Genomic DNA, 19,069 nt, shown 5'->3' with positions numbered 1-19,069 from the left:
TTAAGGCGTCTAGCACGAACACGACGATACCACCCAACATCCTTGCCAAACCCTTTGCATATACAATGTACTCACGCCTTCTAACATTTATTGTTTCCTCCTCTCTTTTTCCTTCCCTCCCCTTAGGAGCCACCAAAGAAATTGGAACGGCACTAACGCGCGTCTGCCTGCGGCATCAAGGGCGCTGGCTCTGGAAGAAGCAGGTGACGATCGATAAAGACCATGCCAAAGAATACAAGCGGTGCCGGGCGGAGCTGAAGAAGCGCTCGAGCGACACGCTGCGGCTGCAGAAGAAGGCCAAGAAGGGTGCCGCCGACAATCTGCACGTGCTGGTCGAATCCTCCATGGGACGTGACGCCGCTGCGAGCTGGAGGAGGTCGAGCGAAAGTCGCTGCGGGCGATCATGGTCGAGGAGCGGACGCGATACTGCACCTTCGTCAACATGCTGCAGCCGGTGGTGCACGAGGAGTGCGAGGTGATGTCGGAGCTCGGTCACTTACAGGTAAGAGCAGGGAAAAGTGGCTCCCTTTCACCGTGGGCATGATTCTAATCGGATGCTTTCTGTCGTTGTCCCTTTTTGTGTATAGGAAGCCATGCAGCTGATAGCGATCGTCACGAAGGATCCCGCCCAGCTGCCGCAAGCATCCGAGGAGCTGATCCTCGAGTCGAAGGCAAACATTAGCCTCTATCCCGACTCGCCCGGTGGCTCCAACTCGCAGGGCGGCTGCTCGAACTCGCTCGGCTCGCGCAAGAGCTCCGTCTGCTCGATCAGCTCGATCAACAGTAGCAGCAGTGGATCGCCGGGCCATCACCAGTTCCAGCGATCGTTATCACAGGTTAGCGCAACAGAACGGCTAACGTTTATGCTAAAATTTGCTAACTCGTGTGTGATTTTACATCCGTGTTGTGTAGCTAAAAAGGCTAGAAAGAGCTGTGAATAGACGTTGGCAAACGCGTTGCTTTCTTTTTGCATGATTTATACAGAGTAGAGTGCAGCGAGAATCACCATCGTGAGGTTTCGTTTTCTATGGAGCAGATAAAGTTAAATTTACTTGCTAGAACTGGATGTAAATTATAATTTAGTTATTTGCAATAGTTTGATACTCTCACAAATTATTCCTATGTCAATGTTAGCTCAATTTCCTTTCATTATTGATTAGTTTAGTGTTTCTTATTTGCTACCTTAAGTTTTCTAGTATTTGACAAGTTTGTTTGTTTGTTTTTTATTTAATTTTTTGTGTTTTTTCCTGTTTTCTTTTCCTTTCCGTTTGTTTTTAGTACTCTCCGGCGATACGTTTGAAACCAGGCGAATCGAGCGATAGCGGCTTTTGCTCTTCACCAGCTTTAACTTCACAGGTTAAACATCTTTGACTTTTTGTTTTTCTTCATTATTTGCTACCCCATGCGATGTCATCATTCGCTGTTTCGGCTAGATGTGCTTCGTTCGGTTTAATTTATAGCATTTTTTTAAACTCATTGTTTCCAAGTCCATGGCGCGCGCACAAAACGGCCCATATCGTAGTCGCAGTATTAGTGTTGCTTTAAATTTATTCTTTGTTGTTTGTTTACTTTTAACTGTAATTAAAATGATAAATGTATGTGTTTTTGTTTGTATGGTGCGCTTTGTGTGACTGTATAGCTGAAACAGTTTGTTGATAGAGAGGCACCCGCTGGTGTTTGCAAAATTTGCACATTCCCTGCAACGGGGCGGCCCTACAGCGGGCCATATGGTTGAACCGAAATTGATAAGCAATGTTCTATCGCCTTTTTTCCTCTCCCCCATTTCACTGTACTCGGGCCCATCTCCTGTCCCTCGCTTGCTCCAGGCCTCCACCTTAGCTAGTCAATCACATGCGGTATCAACGTGGCCACCGCACACACAGGATGCAACGTCAACCGTCGACCGTCCGCATACGATTTCGTCCGCCTACGAGAAGGGCCACCAGCGACCCGCCCTCACGGTGTACACCTTCCAGAGCCCGGAAACGATCGCCGAAACGCAAAAGTCGCCGGCAAACGTTGCCTGCCGACCGCCGCTACCAGTGGTAAGTGTGCGAAATGTAACCAAACGTCTCTAAGGTTTGCAGAAAGATTAAGGACTGCATTTTTATATTGCCATTTTAGCGCTGCTCCTCCCTCGAGAGACCACTCTCAACGACTTCCGTGAAGAATGCCAATCCCAACGTGCCGCGTCAGTGTCCGTCTCCGATTCCAGCGCACATTACCAAAGGTATGAACGAAAAGTGTCGCATTAGTTCGGTGACGAATCGATACAAAGCTTTGCGTGTTGTTTGCTGTTGCGCTCTAGTTTGGAGCGATCCTTTGTTTAATTTATACTAATGGAACCCTCCCTATGAGTGCTCCTTTTACAAAGGAAACTCTAACCTCCAATTGATAAAACAAAACCTCCCACTAATCGCACACGAAACGGACATTTGTTACAGAACACCCACAACTTCAGCCCACCTACGTCAATATGACGGAACTGGCTTCGATGGCTGCTTCTAAAACCACTAACAACAGCAACAATGTTAACAACAACAACAACAACAACAACCATCACACATCAACAAGCGGCAACAATGGAGGTGCCAGTACGAATAACGTTCAACAAGCGGCATCACTGCAGTCCCATTCCCAAATCCCATACCAGCAGCAGCAGCAGCAGCAACTGCACTCGCCCGTCCTCTCGTCCGCCTCCTCGCTAATCTCGCCCGATTCGAACGCGACGAACGCAATCAGCTCGCCGGACGTGTCCGCCTGCAGTACCCAGACGCCCCAGAACACGCCGCAGACCGGGTCGCCCGGGACGCCCAACACGACACCGTCGTCGGCGGGCGGTGGCACCGCGGCCGTCACACCAAGCGAAAGTAATATTGACACTTCCTCCAACCACACGATCACGATCGATGACAACGAGGAGCATTTTAACAACACCATCAGCACCACCTCCGCGTCCGCAAACATAACATCTACCACCACCATCAGCACTTCCGATACTAGCAACAATTCCTCCTCCAACAACACCACCACCAACAACACCACTACCACCGCAACTAGCTCTACTAACAAACCATCTCCTCCCCACTGCTCCACCGTCGGCGGGACCGCCGAAGCGCCGCCCAAAAGCGTGCTCGATAAGGACAAAGATATACTCAAACGTACCGGTTCAGTTCTAGAGAAAACGTCGCTGTTCGAGCAGCAGATCAACAACAACCAGCTGCACCAGCCGACGGTACCGCCGCCGCAGCAGCAGCAGCTCAGTGTGCCGACGTCGCCCGCCACCCTTTCGACGCGCCACAACGACCCGAACGCACTGTACGGACGACGGACGAACGAAGAAATCTACAAATCCGCCGGTCAGCTGCTGCTGGATCGCGATGCAGGTAAGCGAACGAGCTCTCACCCTCCTGCCCCGTGTGTCCCCATTCCCGTTTCTTCCCGTCCATATGTCTTTTTTTCCTATCTCTATAAACTCTCTCTCTTACTCTCTGTATAGCAAATTTAACTAACGACACTTAAAGTTCACGTTTGGCAAACACTTTCGTCTGTTGCCATGCGGAAACATTTGCTATACACTGTTTTCTCGTGAAGTCAACATCGAGTTTCGTTTAAAATGCATGTGGAAGGAGATTTAATATTTAAAAGCAAAAAAAATCTTAAAAATTACTCTAGATTACAAGAAAAGACATACAAAACAGTCAAAAACATGAAACTGATTTTATTTGCAACTTTTACACTGCACATTTGCATGAGAACAATAATAGTTAACACAAAAAAAAACATACATAAATAACAGCAGAACAGGAAAAACTCACTTAAAATTCAAGCATGAAGAACCCAAAGATAAGATCATAAGAGTAGCATTTTGCTGCATAATTTGCATTACGTTTAGTGTTGTAAACGTCCTAGAGGTTTATCATGCTTTTTTGGCAGTTCTTATGTTTTGCACAGTGTTTTCACCTTTTCGCTGCTTCCACTTCACTCGCTTTCATCTTTCCTACGCTTGTTTGCACCTATGTCCGTATGTTCTCTATCGTTTGTCGTGTTTTTGTTGTGTTTTTGTCGTTTGTTTGTTTGTTTTTTTTTGTTCTTATCCGTTTTCTCTTTTCTTCTTTCATTTCTAACCGTTTTCCGTTTGTCTTGTTTATTCACCTGTTTTTGTTGTGTTTGTTTTGTCACATTTACATTTTGTTTTTTTCTTCTTATTTTGTAACTTTCCTGTCTCTGTATGTATCTGTACCCACACACACACGCGCGCGCTATGTGTTAATGTGCCTCCTGCTGTGCGTCCTGCTCATTTTCGTTATAATCCACAATACACGCGCGCGCCCGCTGCAAAAAAACGCTCAATTGCACCACCGAAAACTCACGCAACACGTGCACATACGATTTGTTGTGTGTTTTTGCAACCCACCAAATATCCATTCTAATGCGCATTGAAACACCCCCGTCCGTCAACGACACATTCGGTTGTTCGTTGGTTGTACTTCCGATCCGATGCGTTGTGCGTGCGTTTACTGCTGCTGTGCCCGTGCTCGCTCACTCAATGCTGCCTATATAATTATTCACCGCTGACCAACAATGCAACAATGCAAAAATGCACCCATTCACTCGCCTTTTGCCTCCAATGCACACATATGCGTGGGTATGTTTGTGTGCAAATCGCAAAAAAAAAACAAATTCTGCAACTCTGCACCCTCCGCCTTAGACTGCATCGACAAGCAAACGATCGAAGAACTAAACAATCTGATTGGTGAATTAGATCTCTTTCAAAGAGAGCACGAAAATGCTCTGCTACTTCAGCAGCAGCAGCAACAGCAACAGCAGCACCATCCACACCATCCGCCACAGAAGCACGCCCGCCATCGGTACTCGAACGGCGGATCGGGCTCGGGCGATCCTGCATCCGAGTCCGATACGATCCTTGCGAACGGTGTGAATAACAATCATGGTGGTGATATGCTAGCGTCCGGCCACCGCAATGGTAGCCTGCACGATGCCGAGGACGGTCTGCAGCTGCTGGAGCAGCCAACCACTACCCTTGGTGGTGGTGGTCGGCTACCGTCGTCGATCTCCTCCAGCAACAGCAATCTAGACGAGTACCTGAGCAACCATCAAGAGGCCGACGAGACGAACGGTTCGATGACGAACCTGGCGGCCAAGTACAGCAACCACAATGCGCAGTCCGCCGACACGACCGATTATGCCAGCACGGGCGGCCACTACCACCGCACATCAGCGCACGGGCAGCAGCAGTATCAACACCAAAACCACTCGATCGGGCTCGGGCTCGGCTCGTCCGCCGGTGGCTCCACGCAGGGGCTCGATGGCATCGCGACCGGGTTCGAGAACCCCTCGTTCATGATGGAAAACTACTACAGCCAGAACCGTAGCGAGGTGGTCGTGTTGCGCTGCAAGGACACGAGCCGCAACAGTCTCAACAATGCGCCGGACGATCTGCTGACCGGGAGCGGACTGATGCAGCTGAACGGTACGCCGGTCGACAATTCGCACCAGCAGCAGCAGCAACGGTTAAGCTCGTTCCGCGTGACCACCTCGCGGCCAGCATCGCCCGCCTCGATGTCATCGTTCTTTGGCATTAGTTCCCGGTCGCCAACGCCGTCCCTGTCGCTACCCGTGACGGCAAACTCGTCGCCACAGCATCATAATCATCATGGCCACAACAACCACCACCATCAGGCGGCGGCGGCCGAAGCGAATGACCCGTCGGTGCCGCCCAATTCGTCCAATCACGCACCATCGAGCGCTGGTCCGGCACCACCGTACGACGATCGTATCAATCGCAATAAACCCGCCATCACCCCGAGACCTGCATCGTTATCTGGTTTGTTTGTTTGTTTGTTTCACTTCATTTCACTTTCCTCCGACCTTCCCACATCCGTATTTTGGTTCGTTCATTTTGTAATGTATTATAATACCTCATTTTGCATCCTCCATTAAACGCTCGTCGCATACAACACTTATCAACAACCGTGACTTCTTTTCATGCTCTGGCTCACCTTCACCTATCATGCATCGTTCATACCTCATTAACCTAATTTATGTGATCAATAGGGACAGCTCGCAGACGAACAGCCTCGCGCGTGGTATACTAATTATGATTAGCTGCAAGTAGTCGAACGACCCGACCGATGTGCATATTCCTTGTTTATTAAGTTTTTGTGTTTTTAATTGTAGTTTCGTTACATGATGTTGTCGCTATGTTGTTAAGAAAGCATTTATTGTTGCTATTCTTCTTCTTTACAATACTTTAATTTTCATTTGTATAGTTTCATAATTTGCTATATTACCTTATACAAAACATTATGTTGTTCCAATTGTGTTATCACTGTTTTCTTGTCTTTCTTTCACCGTGTTTTTGCTGTGTTTGCGCCCTAGTCCTATAATACATGTGTGCATCATACCTCACCGCCTATCAATCACACCTTGTCTCAGTGTTTGCTCTTTGCGTTTGCAATGTACTCTCTGTTGCTAGTTTGGGTTTAATTTGTTGCTCTCAGTTCCGTTCTCATGTTCATACATACAGAGCATCACACACACATATTTCAACAGTCATTGCCATATCTATAAGTTGTAGTACGGTCTTCATAAAACAATGAAAACGAATGAAAAGTTCACTATTGAATGTCCCTTTAGCTGTAGCAACTAAATACTGTTCAAGTGTCGCGTGTTAGAAAGATAAAACTTATCCTTCAAAAATTAACATCTTTGACACATACTAAACAAGGGATCAGAGGTTCCCAAAATTGGATTTGTATTTACCTGTTGCAGCTACGACTATTTTCTACTTCTTCACTTCACGCCCCGTTAACTAGCGTGTATTAAAAATAATAATCTAATTTGCTTGTTCTTATCCTTCTCCCTTCCACTCTTCCTGCTCTCCCCTAATTAAACCTCCCTTTGCAGGACCGACCCGTGTCACCCGACGTGCGTCCGTCAATACGGTGAAGCCACCACCGCCAGTCCGGCGCAGCTCAAGCGTAACGCCTAGTCCTAGCGTAGGAACTGTAGGTACAGTACGATTTGGACGTTCGAGCCAGAAGCGACTCACCGGTTTCCGTTCTTTCTTTTTTCCTTTTCTTTTTTCTTTTTGTTTGTTCTTTTTTGTACTCGTTTTCTTTTCCACAGAATTCCACCAACACCACCACAACCACAAATCTTGCCCAGCAAAGCCTAGCTTACACCTCATCAGAAAGTTTACCACCACCACCCGCTTATCTGTTAGATTCGGCCGCCGGAAGTTCACCTAGTAGTGCGTTGTCTTCTTCATCTTTTTACTTTATGTTATTTTTCTCATTTTGCGTAACGATCGATGTACTTAAAAAAAAGCCTTGAGAGGGACGCATTAAGCTCATGTTGTAGTATGCAGTGCTGCAAAATGTCACTGGCAATGTCATAAAAAATTTGACTGAAACAAAATCCATGTCAGCGTCACGTACTCAATTGTGCGAAACAAACATGTTTGCGATCATCGCTTGGTCAGTCACCTTGTCATGACTTTTTTTTACTGTTGATCAGTTCTGCAAAATGTCACTGGCATAGTCATGACAAATTACAGCTGAAACAAAATAATGTCATCGTCACGAGCTCTATTGTGATGATCAGAAGTGAGACTCAAACAGATGTTACGACCATCACATGCTTTGTGACATTTTGTGCGAGCAACTCTTGGTCAGTCATTTGGTCGCGACATTTTGTGTCAGTAGTCAACGCGATGGTCATGGGAGATATGCGGTGCTTGTGATTGGTTCCAAGAGACATAATAAACATATTTTCTCGCGCTGTTTGACCCAACAGACAATCCAAGTAGATAGAGCGAGCAAGCATGCTCATTTTGTTGCTTGGAACCACACGTTTAGTATATTCCAAGAATGTTCGTGATTATCACCGACAGAAAATGTCATGACCTAGTGAGTGACCAAGAGTTGCGTGCTTATCAAAATGTCACCAAGCATGTGATTGATACTCCAATTGTTTGAGTCTCACCTCTGATCAACTTAGTTGTGTACGTCAGTTGATTTGAGCTTCGTTTCAGACATGAGTGCTGGTGACTGAAACAGTGGCATTTGGCAGCACTGTTCACAGCCAGAAAAAAATCATATTTATGATTGCGCCGGCGTTAACTTCAGCTTGTCAGTTAGAGTTTTGCATTTGACTCACGCACTCGCATGTCGTGTTCGGCATGTCACGACGCAGACATTGAGTATCATCAATGAGCATCAAGCTACCACGGATATGTTCATTGTTTTCGTTTATGAATATCTCGTGATGCTCGTGAGTCATGACATTTTGCAGCACTGGTAGTATGCACACTCATTTGGAGTGTCCGTTTATCATAACTGTTGAGTTAGATGTATGATTTACAAGTATTTCCCATTCATCCTTTCCTTTGTGGCTGCATCATTGATTCAGTCAGTCGTCGAGTAGATTCACTATTTCATTTGCATGACACTTTGATGCACCCCGGTGTAAAATCGGAACCTGCTAAACCTACTTACGCTCTATTAAAAAATAATTCCCAAATGGAGTAAATCATTGCGATATACGAAGTTAGAAACGAAGTGTGATTAAGACCATATCCTCCTTCAGGAACAATGTTTTTTTGTTTCTCACACATTAACCATCCAGTTTCAGGAAATGTGGCGGGCACGGTGAAGGCACTGAATGAAATCAGGCATACCCCGGCCAGTCCGGGCGTGTTGCGAAGGGCTCAGCAGCAGAGTAACCCTCCATCCAATCAAGGATCTCCTACGGTAATTAGAGAACCCCATGTTGTGTGTGTGTGTGTGTGTTTCGTCGTGCCTTAAACCTGTTCGCTTATTTGTTCGCCATCCATCAATTTCTTACCATTAGCAATACACCAACCAGTACGGTACACTGCCCGCCAACAGGCAGCATGGTCATGATCATATTGCAAGCACGACATCATCATTACCCCCGACTGCTCCTACAGCTGCTGCAGTGACTGCGCCCCAATCACACTATCCCCCATCTCAACACCATCATCACCACCACCCCAGTACACCAAACTCATTCCATGCCACTGATAGTAACAAGCCGGTACTCATCCTTTCACTTTCTTTCTCTTACTACCCTACTACTACTGTGTACGAATTACTAATATTTTCACAATTTTTGATCGTTTGATCACCTTGCGCTCGATTTCTAGCTATCGAACCGATCTCCGAAAACGAATCTCCACCAACAGGGAGGAATATACGCACAACCGAAACAGCTATCGACCATGTCCAGCTTCCGCACCTCAAGTCCTGGTAAGGGTAGAGTCAGTGCAACGCGCATTCGTGCAAATTGCGGCTAATTGCGCAACTTCAATTCTCTTTGCCACAGGTCCCCAGAAGCCAAACAGTAGCTTCCTCGCACAGCTGAACGCCAAGATAGCACCGAACAAAACGCCACAATCGCAGTCACCTGTGCCCTACCAACAGTCACAGCAGCAGCAGCAGCAGCAGCAGGCAAACAACTACGGTTACACGACGGCACAGTCCGGCAACGAGCTGATCTACCAACGGTCCACTCCGGTCGATCCGCGAGCGTACAACAATAATCAGCAACACCTTCAACAGCAGCAGCAGCAGCAGCAGCAGCAACAACAGTACTACCAACAGCATCAACAGCAGCAGCAGCCCCCGCCACATCCACCACGCGAGGGTAAACATTCAATCTATTCCACCTCTAATCAGCCCACTTCACAGCAGCACTACCAGCAGCAACAGCAGCTTCATCAACAGCAACAGCAATACTATCAAACGCAGTATCAATCGCAGCAGCAACAACCACATCAGCCGCTGCAGTACCAGCAGCAACCGCAATCCTCGCCATACTATTACCAACAACAGCAGCAATCGCAACAGGCGCCTCACAAGCAACACCAACAGCAGCCACAGTACGGTCATGTTCTACCACCTGCCGGGGCTGCTAGCAGTAGTGGCAATAGTAGTAGTAGTGCCGGTGGCTATCCAACGCAAAACATTTACGTCTCGACAAACCCGTTCGTCAGTTCCGTCCAAACGTCGTCCGGTAGTGGTGGTGGTGGCCTGCCAGTCGGTAGCTACTCACCTTCGTCCTTTGGCAAAGGCGCACGTCATCACCATGACGACGGGGCCAGTGGGGGCGGCGCTAGTGGCAGTAGTACCCCGAATCGGACAAGTAATTTTCTCCTCCCAATCCGTTTTTACAACACTCTTGACTGTGTTTGTGCGCTTTTGTTTGTCGTTCTTTTCCGTTCCCGAGTGTGTTTGCTGTTCGTTTGTTTTGCCGTTGTTTGTTGCCGTTTTGTTTTATATATTCATATTTGCCGAACGTTACGCTTTGTTTGTTTGTTTTTTTTTGTTCCGTTACTTTCTGTTTTTTTCTTCTTCTTTTAAACATTTTTGTTGCATTTTTCATGTTTTAGTAACATGTATTCCCACTTGAAGGATTGTTTCCTAAAATTCAGAGCATTTATTTTTCTCATTTTTTTAGTGTGCAAACTTATACTTTGACGTGTGTGTTTGTAAAGTAATGAGCCGTAATTGCTTATTCGTAATTTGAAATTCACATAATTTTCCCAATCGACAATCGCTCTTTGTAAAACCAAAAATGTACGCGTTTGCTCATTTGCTGTAGTGTGCGCGGTTGGTAAATTTGAACTTACATATATTTGCGCTTTATTAAAAATACCGTATTTTGTAACCGCATGTACAGCAATTCTATTTGACCTCCAAAATCAATTCCATTCAATAGGTAATTAATGGCTATGCCTCTGTTCCCTGTTCCTACAGATCATCACAGCCGCAACAGTTCGGCAAACAATAACGGTGCCGCTGGCGGTAGTAGTGGCTCTGCATCCGGTCCAACGCACAATGTGCTCGCCAAAACTAGTGCCGGTTTTCTGGAAAATCTAAATGCCCGACTTGCGGAACAGCGACTATCGGGCAAAGCATTTGCCGTGCGGAATCTGATCAACAGTAAAGCCCTGGTAAGCATTCAATGCAAAGCTGACAAAGGATGTATACATATTTAAAGCGGGCAACGAGACAAAAACACGTGTTTTGTGCGTTTGCTGCAGTCTTCTCTGCCGTGGTACACACATCAAACGGTGTTTCCTCTCCTTTCTTACCAATTTTCTTTTCTTTTCTTGTGTTTTTTTATTTGTTTCAAATTATTACAAACAAAAAACAACAATACAAACACGCTAGCACGACAACGGCGAGCGGTACTATAGCCAACAGTTTCACTTTTAAAAGCAAATGTGTAGTGTAATAAATGGAACTCAAAATCGTTGACACGGTCGAGATATGGGTTCCGCCGCGAGGTGAGAAAGTGTGACTGTGCAAGATATTGTTACAATTTTTAATCATTCCTTTTTAAACATAATTATTGCGTGTAAATCGATGTGTGTTTGAACCACACACATACACACACATTTTCATAAACACACATACAGTTTGTTTTATTGTTCATCTTTTGTTTCGTCTAACAATATAACATGATTTGGCTCTGTTTTTCGTCACTTTAATCCGTCTCTCTCACCTTTATTACATGCTTTTAAAGCGTCATGTCGCACATCAGCTGTATTACGGATGTGTTGGCAGGATGCGTATAAGCTTTTGTAGTTTCCATCTACATTGGAACGAGTGGTTTTGTTTTCGTTTTCGTTCCTTAATTTTGTTTTCTGTTTCTTTAACTTTGTAATTTTGTTTTTTAAACTAATTGCCGCATTCGATTGCCCTTTTTCGTTCTTATATTCTTTCCTTGTTTGGTTTTCTATTTTACAATATAATGGAGTGTGCTTTTAAATAACCAATATTCGATCTGTTCTTGATTGTTTTGACATACATGCAGATTTCGTTGTTTATTTTCACTTGTACAATGAACATTGTTTGGTTCGATATAAATTTGTCTTCAGCGTGTAGCAGAATGATCGTTACGAATGTACTTGTAATGTTTAGTATTGCACATACACACAGTATCAGTATGGTAGCGATAGAAAACGAGAAAAAAAGCTGAATGTTCATGTCGTCCACCACAGCCAAACGCTTGACTTTACGTCCTTCAAACACAGCAAAAACAAAATATAATAAAGATCATCCCTCTTTATTAACTATTTTTCCTATCCCCATGAGCCTTTGGTTATTCATTCCCTCTCACTTCACCTTAAGTAAAACGCGATTGCTTCTAATCGTACTGTGATGACAACAAAATGTACCAAAAAATCGCCAACAAAACACCGGCCCACCGGTATATTTAGGAAGCATAATCACAATGTTAATATATTATTACTTCTCACCGCTCAACTCGCTTTACCGCCATCAGCAAATATAGTATATATTTTTTAATTCCGATAATCTTGCGGTGGAAGATCGCCATCTTTTATTCGCATCCGTAGCCATACACCTTGCTGCTCTACGGGCGCTGCCCGCACCGCGTTTTGTGCATATGTGCGAATGTATTTTATCTACCTCGTTACTGTTTACTACACCCATTGCCTTTTGTATCTCCTTTACTATACTTCATATTTGGCCTAACGCTTTTTTCCGCTGCGCGTTCTGATGTGCTTTAACGAATCACACCGAATCAACAGTGCGCCATCGAAACAAACGCTCATTCTAATCGATTGTTTTTCTTTTTTTTTTAATATTAACTCTCCCCTCATTGCAGCCGGACCCACGGATATGCCACGAGTCGCTTATGGATCAGATAAAGCGTGGCGCTACGCTGAAACGCAACCGTACGATCAACGATCGTAGTGCACCAAAAATCCATTAGATTTCTAACGCACCCTCCCGAACTGCACTACCGCGCTTAAGCCAACACCAGTAAAACACACCCACCTAAGAGGAATATAGAATATGTATACAACAAGTGTGCGAGCGCACGTGAGAGAGACTAGAAAGCGTGTGCGCTCGGTTAGAGTTTTTTTCTTTTCTTGTTTTTGTGTTGGCGATGCAGTTTCCCCAAATGGAAGCAGCCAATACCGTTGGATTGCCGATCAGATACGAAATGTAAAGTTAACGGTCACTCACATTTATCTGTAAGAAGCTACTGAGCTGAATGTAACCCAATAGGCTGAAGAAAAGATGCATATCGTGTGTGTGTTTTTGCGGGGCGAGAAGATTGATCCGTCGCACATAGTTTCGTGCGGAAAAAACGCAGGTACCTTGAAGGCTGGTTAAGGTATTTATCATTTTCGAGTTTCGTAGTTGTTTATTTTTCCTTCTATCTCTTTGTTTAATTTTCTTTCAATTAATGAATTTTGTTCAGTAAACATGTTTATCCCATTGGGCAAAAGAACAAATGATGAAGCAAATAATTAAAATGTTCAATTCAATAGAACCGATTCCAGAGCGGATAAATGGCAAGTAAAACTGTGCTAAAATTGTGCTGAAACGATTGAGATAGCTGCATTATTCCTATTTGGATCACGAACGAACTGAAAATATTTGAATTTAATATTTCTTTTGCCGATTTCTGCATTAAATGATTACACCATTCAATGAAGCCTTGTATGCCCCCCAGTCTGTAGTTCTAAGAGCTGTTTTTTGTTTTGTTTTTTGGAATTGCGTACTAAAAATCGCAAGCGTAATGCAACAACCAGTGCAACAAATAATACAAGCAGACAGAATTAGCGAGCTGTGAAAAGCTATACAAAAGTGAAGTGAAAAGAAGAAAGGGAAAGAGGGAGCATCCTCTATCACACATCATACCCAATATATCAATTATCAGCATAATTCTCGACGTAAGAAATTTTCCTGTTGTATTCAATCAATCAGTGCACGCTGTTGACATGCAAAATCAAACATTGAAAGCAAAAGTTAAACAAAAAGACTTACCATTCGTATCCCGTTCGTATTATACCGAGTACTAACTACTACTGTCTAACCCGTGTTGAATTCGCCAATCTCCACACTCGCCTTATAACCGACATACCAACATACCGAAATAATGATATACATGGTACGTAACTGAATAATAAAGTAAATGAAAGTACATTTAGTAGTAAACCCACAACAAGAAATCAAACTCTGCTCGTCCCCTAAAAGGCGACATAAACACATAACAAAAAGGACAAAAGCATTTTAGGGAAGAAGGCAACCAATTCGTCCAACTACAGCCAATTATCAGACGGTGGGAGTGTGTGTGTGGGATAAGATAGTAAGATTATAGAATGCTCCAATTTGCAGCTTTTATAGAGGACTTCTTGTAAGACTTGCGTCTAAAAGTCGGCTGTCTGCATCCAATCGCAAGGTACGCTACAAAAGTGAAAGGTTCTCTGTGTCTCATCGCACACTATCAAATGGCTACAGTTTTTAGTACAGTTTTTAGTAGTACACTCACTCACGATTCATCTGTGTACCAACCACCACTACCTTGAAGGAAATAGTAACATGAAATGCTCAAACTAAAACATGCATACAACATAACCTAACTAGCGGATGATCCAGTCGAACATATTATCCCTTAGGACGCAACATCATTGTGTCATTTGCGACAACAAAGAACCGGTAAAGACTGACAAGAAGTCGGAAATGCGCAAAATATCTCTTTTATTGATGTGTCTTGTGTAGGTGGTTCATATGTGGTGTAATTACAAACAAAAAGTAACAACGGAACAGACATACACACTCCGAGAGCTGTGTGGTGCACGTGGTGTTACGTGCGCAAAGGAAAGCTAGCTAGAACAATGTGTATCCTTCTCTGCTGCCGTCACTTTACAATAATCACAATTAACTTACGAAATCAACCAAACCGAACCTTTTTGGGTCTAGATGGATGGCGAGGGGGCGATGCGTACACGTAAACAACAACACTAAAACAAAAAAACAAAAAAACCATGGCACTCTTAAATCGGTAAGCTCGGTTCCTACTGGTTATGTCGCGGCCGGTTGAATGTATTGCAACCGATAGGGCCAAAACTATTGACATTCGGTGTTAGATTGCAGTGCAGTTACAGTATCACAATATCATCCATGTTTCGCGTCCGCTTAGATACGGACCAGTCTTCCACCAAAGATCAGTAACAATTGGAAGTAAACAGAAGAAAAGAAGAAGTATGATTTTCAGTACTAAAAGTGGGCGGTTTGTGTATGTTGGAGAAGAAACATTGATGTAGCAAGGAAGAGAATGAAGAGGGAAAGATGAAGTGCGTACCGTAAACCAAACCTTAGAACAGAGGCTATCTTTATTTTTGAAACCTTTACACCTTTAATGGTTGCTATTTGTCCAATGTTTATTTATACTGTTTTTTTTTTCAATTATTTTTTTTTCCAAGTGTTTACCACATTTATTTAATTTATATTTTCAACTCACTTTCTGCAATTAATTTGCGTTTATTTGTTATTTCCCCCCTTTTTCTTATTTATAATATTATTTTCTTCTTACAAACTAACCTATTTTCCGTTCTTTTTTCCAATTTAAATATCTTTCTATTGTTTTCAAACCCTTGTTCACTTTTTAGCTTATTTATTTGCATTTTTTTTGTTTTCTGATATTTTTTTTTGTTTGGATATGTAATAAGACTTGTTTTTCCTGCTTTTGTTAACACGTTAATGTAAATAATGAATGTGTGTATGTATATGTTTGGTGTATTTAGGAAACATTTCTCTGCCACGATGCGATTTAAATTATCCAACCAACACTATATTAGGTTTTATTCTGCGCTCATTAAAAATCAAAAACAACTGTTCGAAAACGAAAAGGCGAAAAGGGTAAAAAGTGCTAAAATGCGCAACTACGATAAAAATTTCTAGTGGTCGGTTTGTTCGCCGATGTAATCGATCACTACTGAGCATCGCTGGTGGTGGAGAGAAAATAATAGAGTTAACCACGATGTGTCCTAACTGGCAAAAGCAAATCGCCTCGAAAGAATGATGATGATGAAACACAATAACTAGCTTCTAGCAAAACAAGAAAAAAAAACAAGTGGAAGAATGCAGCAGATAAGCTAAGAGAACGTAATTAACGGTTAAAACACACATATAATTAACTTATGCGACAAGCTAAACCTACTAACCAAAAAGAAAACAAATCAACAAGAAGATCTTGGAATGAAAGAATCTAAAACTCGACGTTAAACTAAAAAAGTGAACCACGGTGAAAACCCTAACACAAAACTGTCTACAATAAAACACCCACAGCGGTGTTGTGGGTGAACCGTGAAGCTGCTAAACACGACAAAAACATATTATTTTTATACATCAAAAAAGTAGTAAGCCCAACAAGTGATCGGAATCAGTTTGAGAGACAGAGAAAAGGTGTGTTGAAGCGAACAGGGGAACTATGTGGGTTTGATCGATGAACACGGGTCGATATAGCCACGAAGCATTAGTTCTAGTTATACATTATATATACACAATAAATATATATACATATACATCTTATGTATACATAAGGCGCCTGTGAAGCGGACAATTCGAATGCAAATGGAAGCAAACTAAACAGACAGGTAGAGCGGTAGAACCAACCGGAACACACTAAAGCACGAGCAAAGCCCCAACACTGGGTAACGGCCCCGTTAATGCAAAACAATACACTGTAGATGGTGAATGACTGTAATACTAGCGAGAGCTGCTTGCACTGCACCGCAGCTTCAGGAGCAATGGCAAACGAAAAGGATAACGCAAACCCTCCCGAGAGGAGCGTTCGAATCTCAGCGAAAACTGGGTAATTAAAGGTGAAGAAGAGCGAGAAAGAGAGGAAAGAAAAAAAATTTTGTTCATCCATTTCAATAATACGTGTCGAATCGGGGCAGGAAACGGGAAAAATCAAGCGGAAAATAAGTAATATTAATGAGAAAAACAAACAACTCTACTGTATCATTGTACACTGAAATAAAGAGAAACAAAAACAAAACATCATTATATCAACGAAAAGTATAACTTGTGAAGATGCTGTCTTTTTTACGAACGCTCATAAGAAAATTTAAGAAAGAAAGCAAAGTAGGAAAACTACGAAAGAAAATGAAGAAAGAAAGCAAAATAAGAAAACTAAGAAATAAAATCAAGAAAGAAAGCAAAATAAGAAAACAAAGAAAGAAAATGAAGAAATAAAGCGAAGAAAGAAAACGAAGAAAGAAAATGAAGAAAAAAGCGAAGAAAGAAAATAACGAAAGAAAAAGCATGAAGAAAATGAATGCAACACCAATATAAGAAGAAAATTGGTTGTAGTTGTACAATAATTGTGATATTTCACCAAACGCCATTCCACAGCACCATTGCAGCTATTTACATACACTAGTGTAATTGTCTTTATTAATCATTAATTATATATTCTCTGTTCATTATTATCTATACCTTTTTTGTCCAACACACCTCTGGTAAACCTTACTGCTTTGCTTTTTTCCACCTTTCCTTACTCTGTGTCCTTTTCTTTCCCCCCATTCTTCTTTTTTGTTCTTCCATTTCATCCAGTCCTTTTTTCAATTTCCTATGGAGCATCTTTCACATCAACTTCTTTGCATGTTTGTTTTCTTTTGCTTCTCCTCTTATTTCGTTCCCTTTCGCCATTTTTGTTCTCTTCTTCTTCTGGACAGCAAGCTGTTAGCATTCCAAACCAATCAACTCCACGCGCGTTCTCTCTCTCACACACAGAAACACTTCCACAACCACCCATTTGCATTAGTATAGATAACAATGAAGCACGTACATGTGTTTGCGGTTTTGTTTTTCCCTCTTTGCTTTACTTGTGTTGTTCTGGTAGTTTTGGGTAGTTTTTGTTTGTCTTTTATTCGATTATTTCTCCCCTACTTCTTCTCGTTTACTTTCGTTCGTCCTTGTGAATGTGTTTTGCTTCTTAGTTCTTTTCTTCATCTTGTGTGTGTGTTTTTTTTACAATTTTCAAAGCTATGTATATATGTTTGTATGTATGTATATATATATTTTTTGTTTTACTTTATATATTTTCCCATTTTATTAGTTTTTACCACTTTTTTGGATTTTCATCATTTTGTGACTCCGTCAATCCTCTATTTCTTCTCCCACTAATGCTTCCTGTTGTGTCGTTCTCGTATATATACTATATATATATATATATATATATATATATATATGTGTGTGTGTGTGTGTGTGTGTGTGTGATTTTGCTGTTGTTTTTACTTATTTTTTGTTTCTGTTTCGTCTTTTACTAGCTGTTTATGGGGGGTTTGGATTTGGTTTCCATCTTTTCCTTAATCTCTTCAATTTCTTTCTTTTTGTCGCACATATATTTGCTTAACTTTTGTTACGGGTACTTTTGTTATACATATTCTAGTAGGGGGAGAAAGTGTGAAAATTAAAACAATGCTATGCTAGAGCTAGAGGGATTCTATTACTTGTGGGTTGTATGTTTTTGCTCATTGTTGTCTGTGTATCTGTTACCTATTTTTCTCTTTTTCCACAATTTGTTCTTTTGTTTCAGTTTTTCATATTTCTCCGGGTTGTTCATTCCATTTGCAATTGTGTTTTGCTATTATTTCATTATTAGTAGCTTTTTCAATATTATGTATATGTTTTTTTGTAACCTGGTTTTCCTTTCAATGTGATAGATTCTGTTCGGAGCATTGGGGTTTCAGGTTTTTCTTCGAATGTGAAGTGCGCTGGTCTTTGTTTTCTGTCACACAACCGTATTCCCCGTCGCCCGTGCTCCTCAAATACGATGAGAGTGATGATAATGACGAATTATTTCAATCAGTGTGGGCGAGTACTTGTAAGAGCCGCTCACCTTCTGCATATGCTGGTTGTTGCCTTTGGCGAGTAAAGTTATTTTATCTTTTTTTATTTTATTTTGGATTTTTTTCTTCTGTTTGTGTTCTGTTCTTAGTTGTCCTTAGTTTTGGTTATGATTGTGGTTTCGAATCGGTTTTACCTACTCTATTAACTCACTGTCTAAATTAAGTTGTGTGCTCTTCGTGCTGTCTTTAGTGTGTTTGTAATGCGTTTGCTCCTTACCCGCTTTGCTATTTACCACACATCGTACAACTCGTTATCTCCTATCCTTCGTTAGCTGGTTAGCTACGTTTTTCTTGTCTTGTTTTATTCCATTTTTTTTCTCCTCTATTTTCCCCACTTTG

At 42.4% G+C, this 19,069-nt stretch overlaps 1 protein-coding gene across 1 annotated transcript; it reads left to right on the top strand.

The window, feature by feature from the left end:
• The first annotated feature begins 353 nt into the window (after positions 1-353).
• LOC120898813 (homeobox protein 5-like) lies at positions 354-16,895 on the top strand. The gene is made up of 15 exons (XM_040305179.1): positions 354-502; positions 588-836; positions 1,279-1,356; positions 1,827-2,045; positions 2,125-2,230; positions 2,445-3,386; positions 4,712-5,848; positions 6,931-7,031; positions 7,153-7,276; positions 8,653-8,777; positions 8,878-9,084; positions 9,194-9,296; positions 9,373-10,191; positions 10,806-11,002; positions 12,685-16,895. Exons 1-15 carry the CDS (start codon positions 404-406, stop codon positions 12,790-12,792), a joined length of 4,614 nt encoding a protein of 1,537 aa, XP_040161113.1. The 5' UTR covers positions 354-403; the 3' UTR covers positions 12,793-16,895.
• Positions 16,896-19,069: the final 2,174 nt, after the last annotated feature.

This window comes from Anopheles arabiensis, chromosome 2, assembly GCF_016920715.1.
Source record: "Anopheles arabiensis isolate DONGOLA chromosome 2, AaraD3, whole genome shotgun sequence".
Classification (NCBI taxonomy): domain Eukaryota; kingdom Metazoa; phylum Arthropoda; class Insecta; order Diptera; family Culicidae; genus Anopheles; species Anopheles arabiensis.
The sequence above is the reverse complement of the archived record's forward strand: the minus strand, read 5'-3'. Positions and strand labels throughout refer to the sequence as shown.

What these genes read in the sequence shown, in the direction of transcription:
- LOC120898813 (XM_040305179.1), top strand. Translation starts at nt 404, where the DNA reads ATGGTCGAGGAGCGGACGCGATACTGCACCTTCGTCAACATGCTGCAG. An exon ending in CGGAGCTCGGTCACTTACAG is followed by an intron (nt 503 to 587) that starts GTAAGAGCAGGG and finishes TTTTGTGTATAG; the next exon opens with GAAGCCATGCAGCTGATAGC. An exon ending in TGATCAACAGTAAAGCCCTG is followed by an intron (nt 11,003 to 12,684) that starts GTAAGCATTCAA and finishes CCCTCATTGCAG; the next exon opens with CCGGACCCACGGATATGCCA.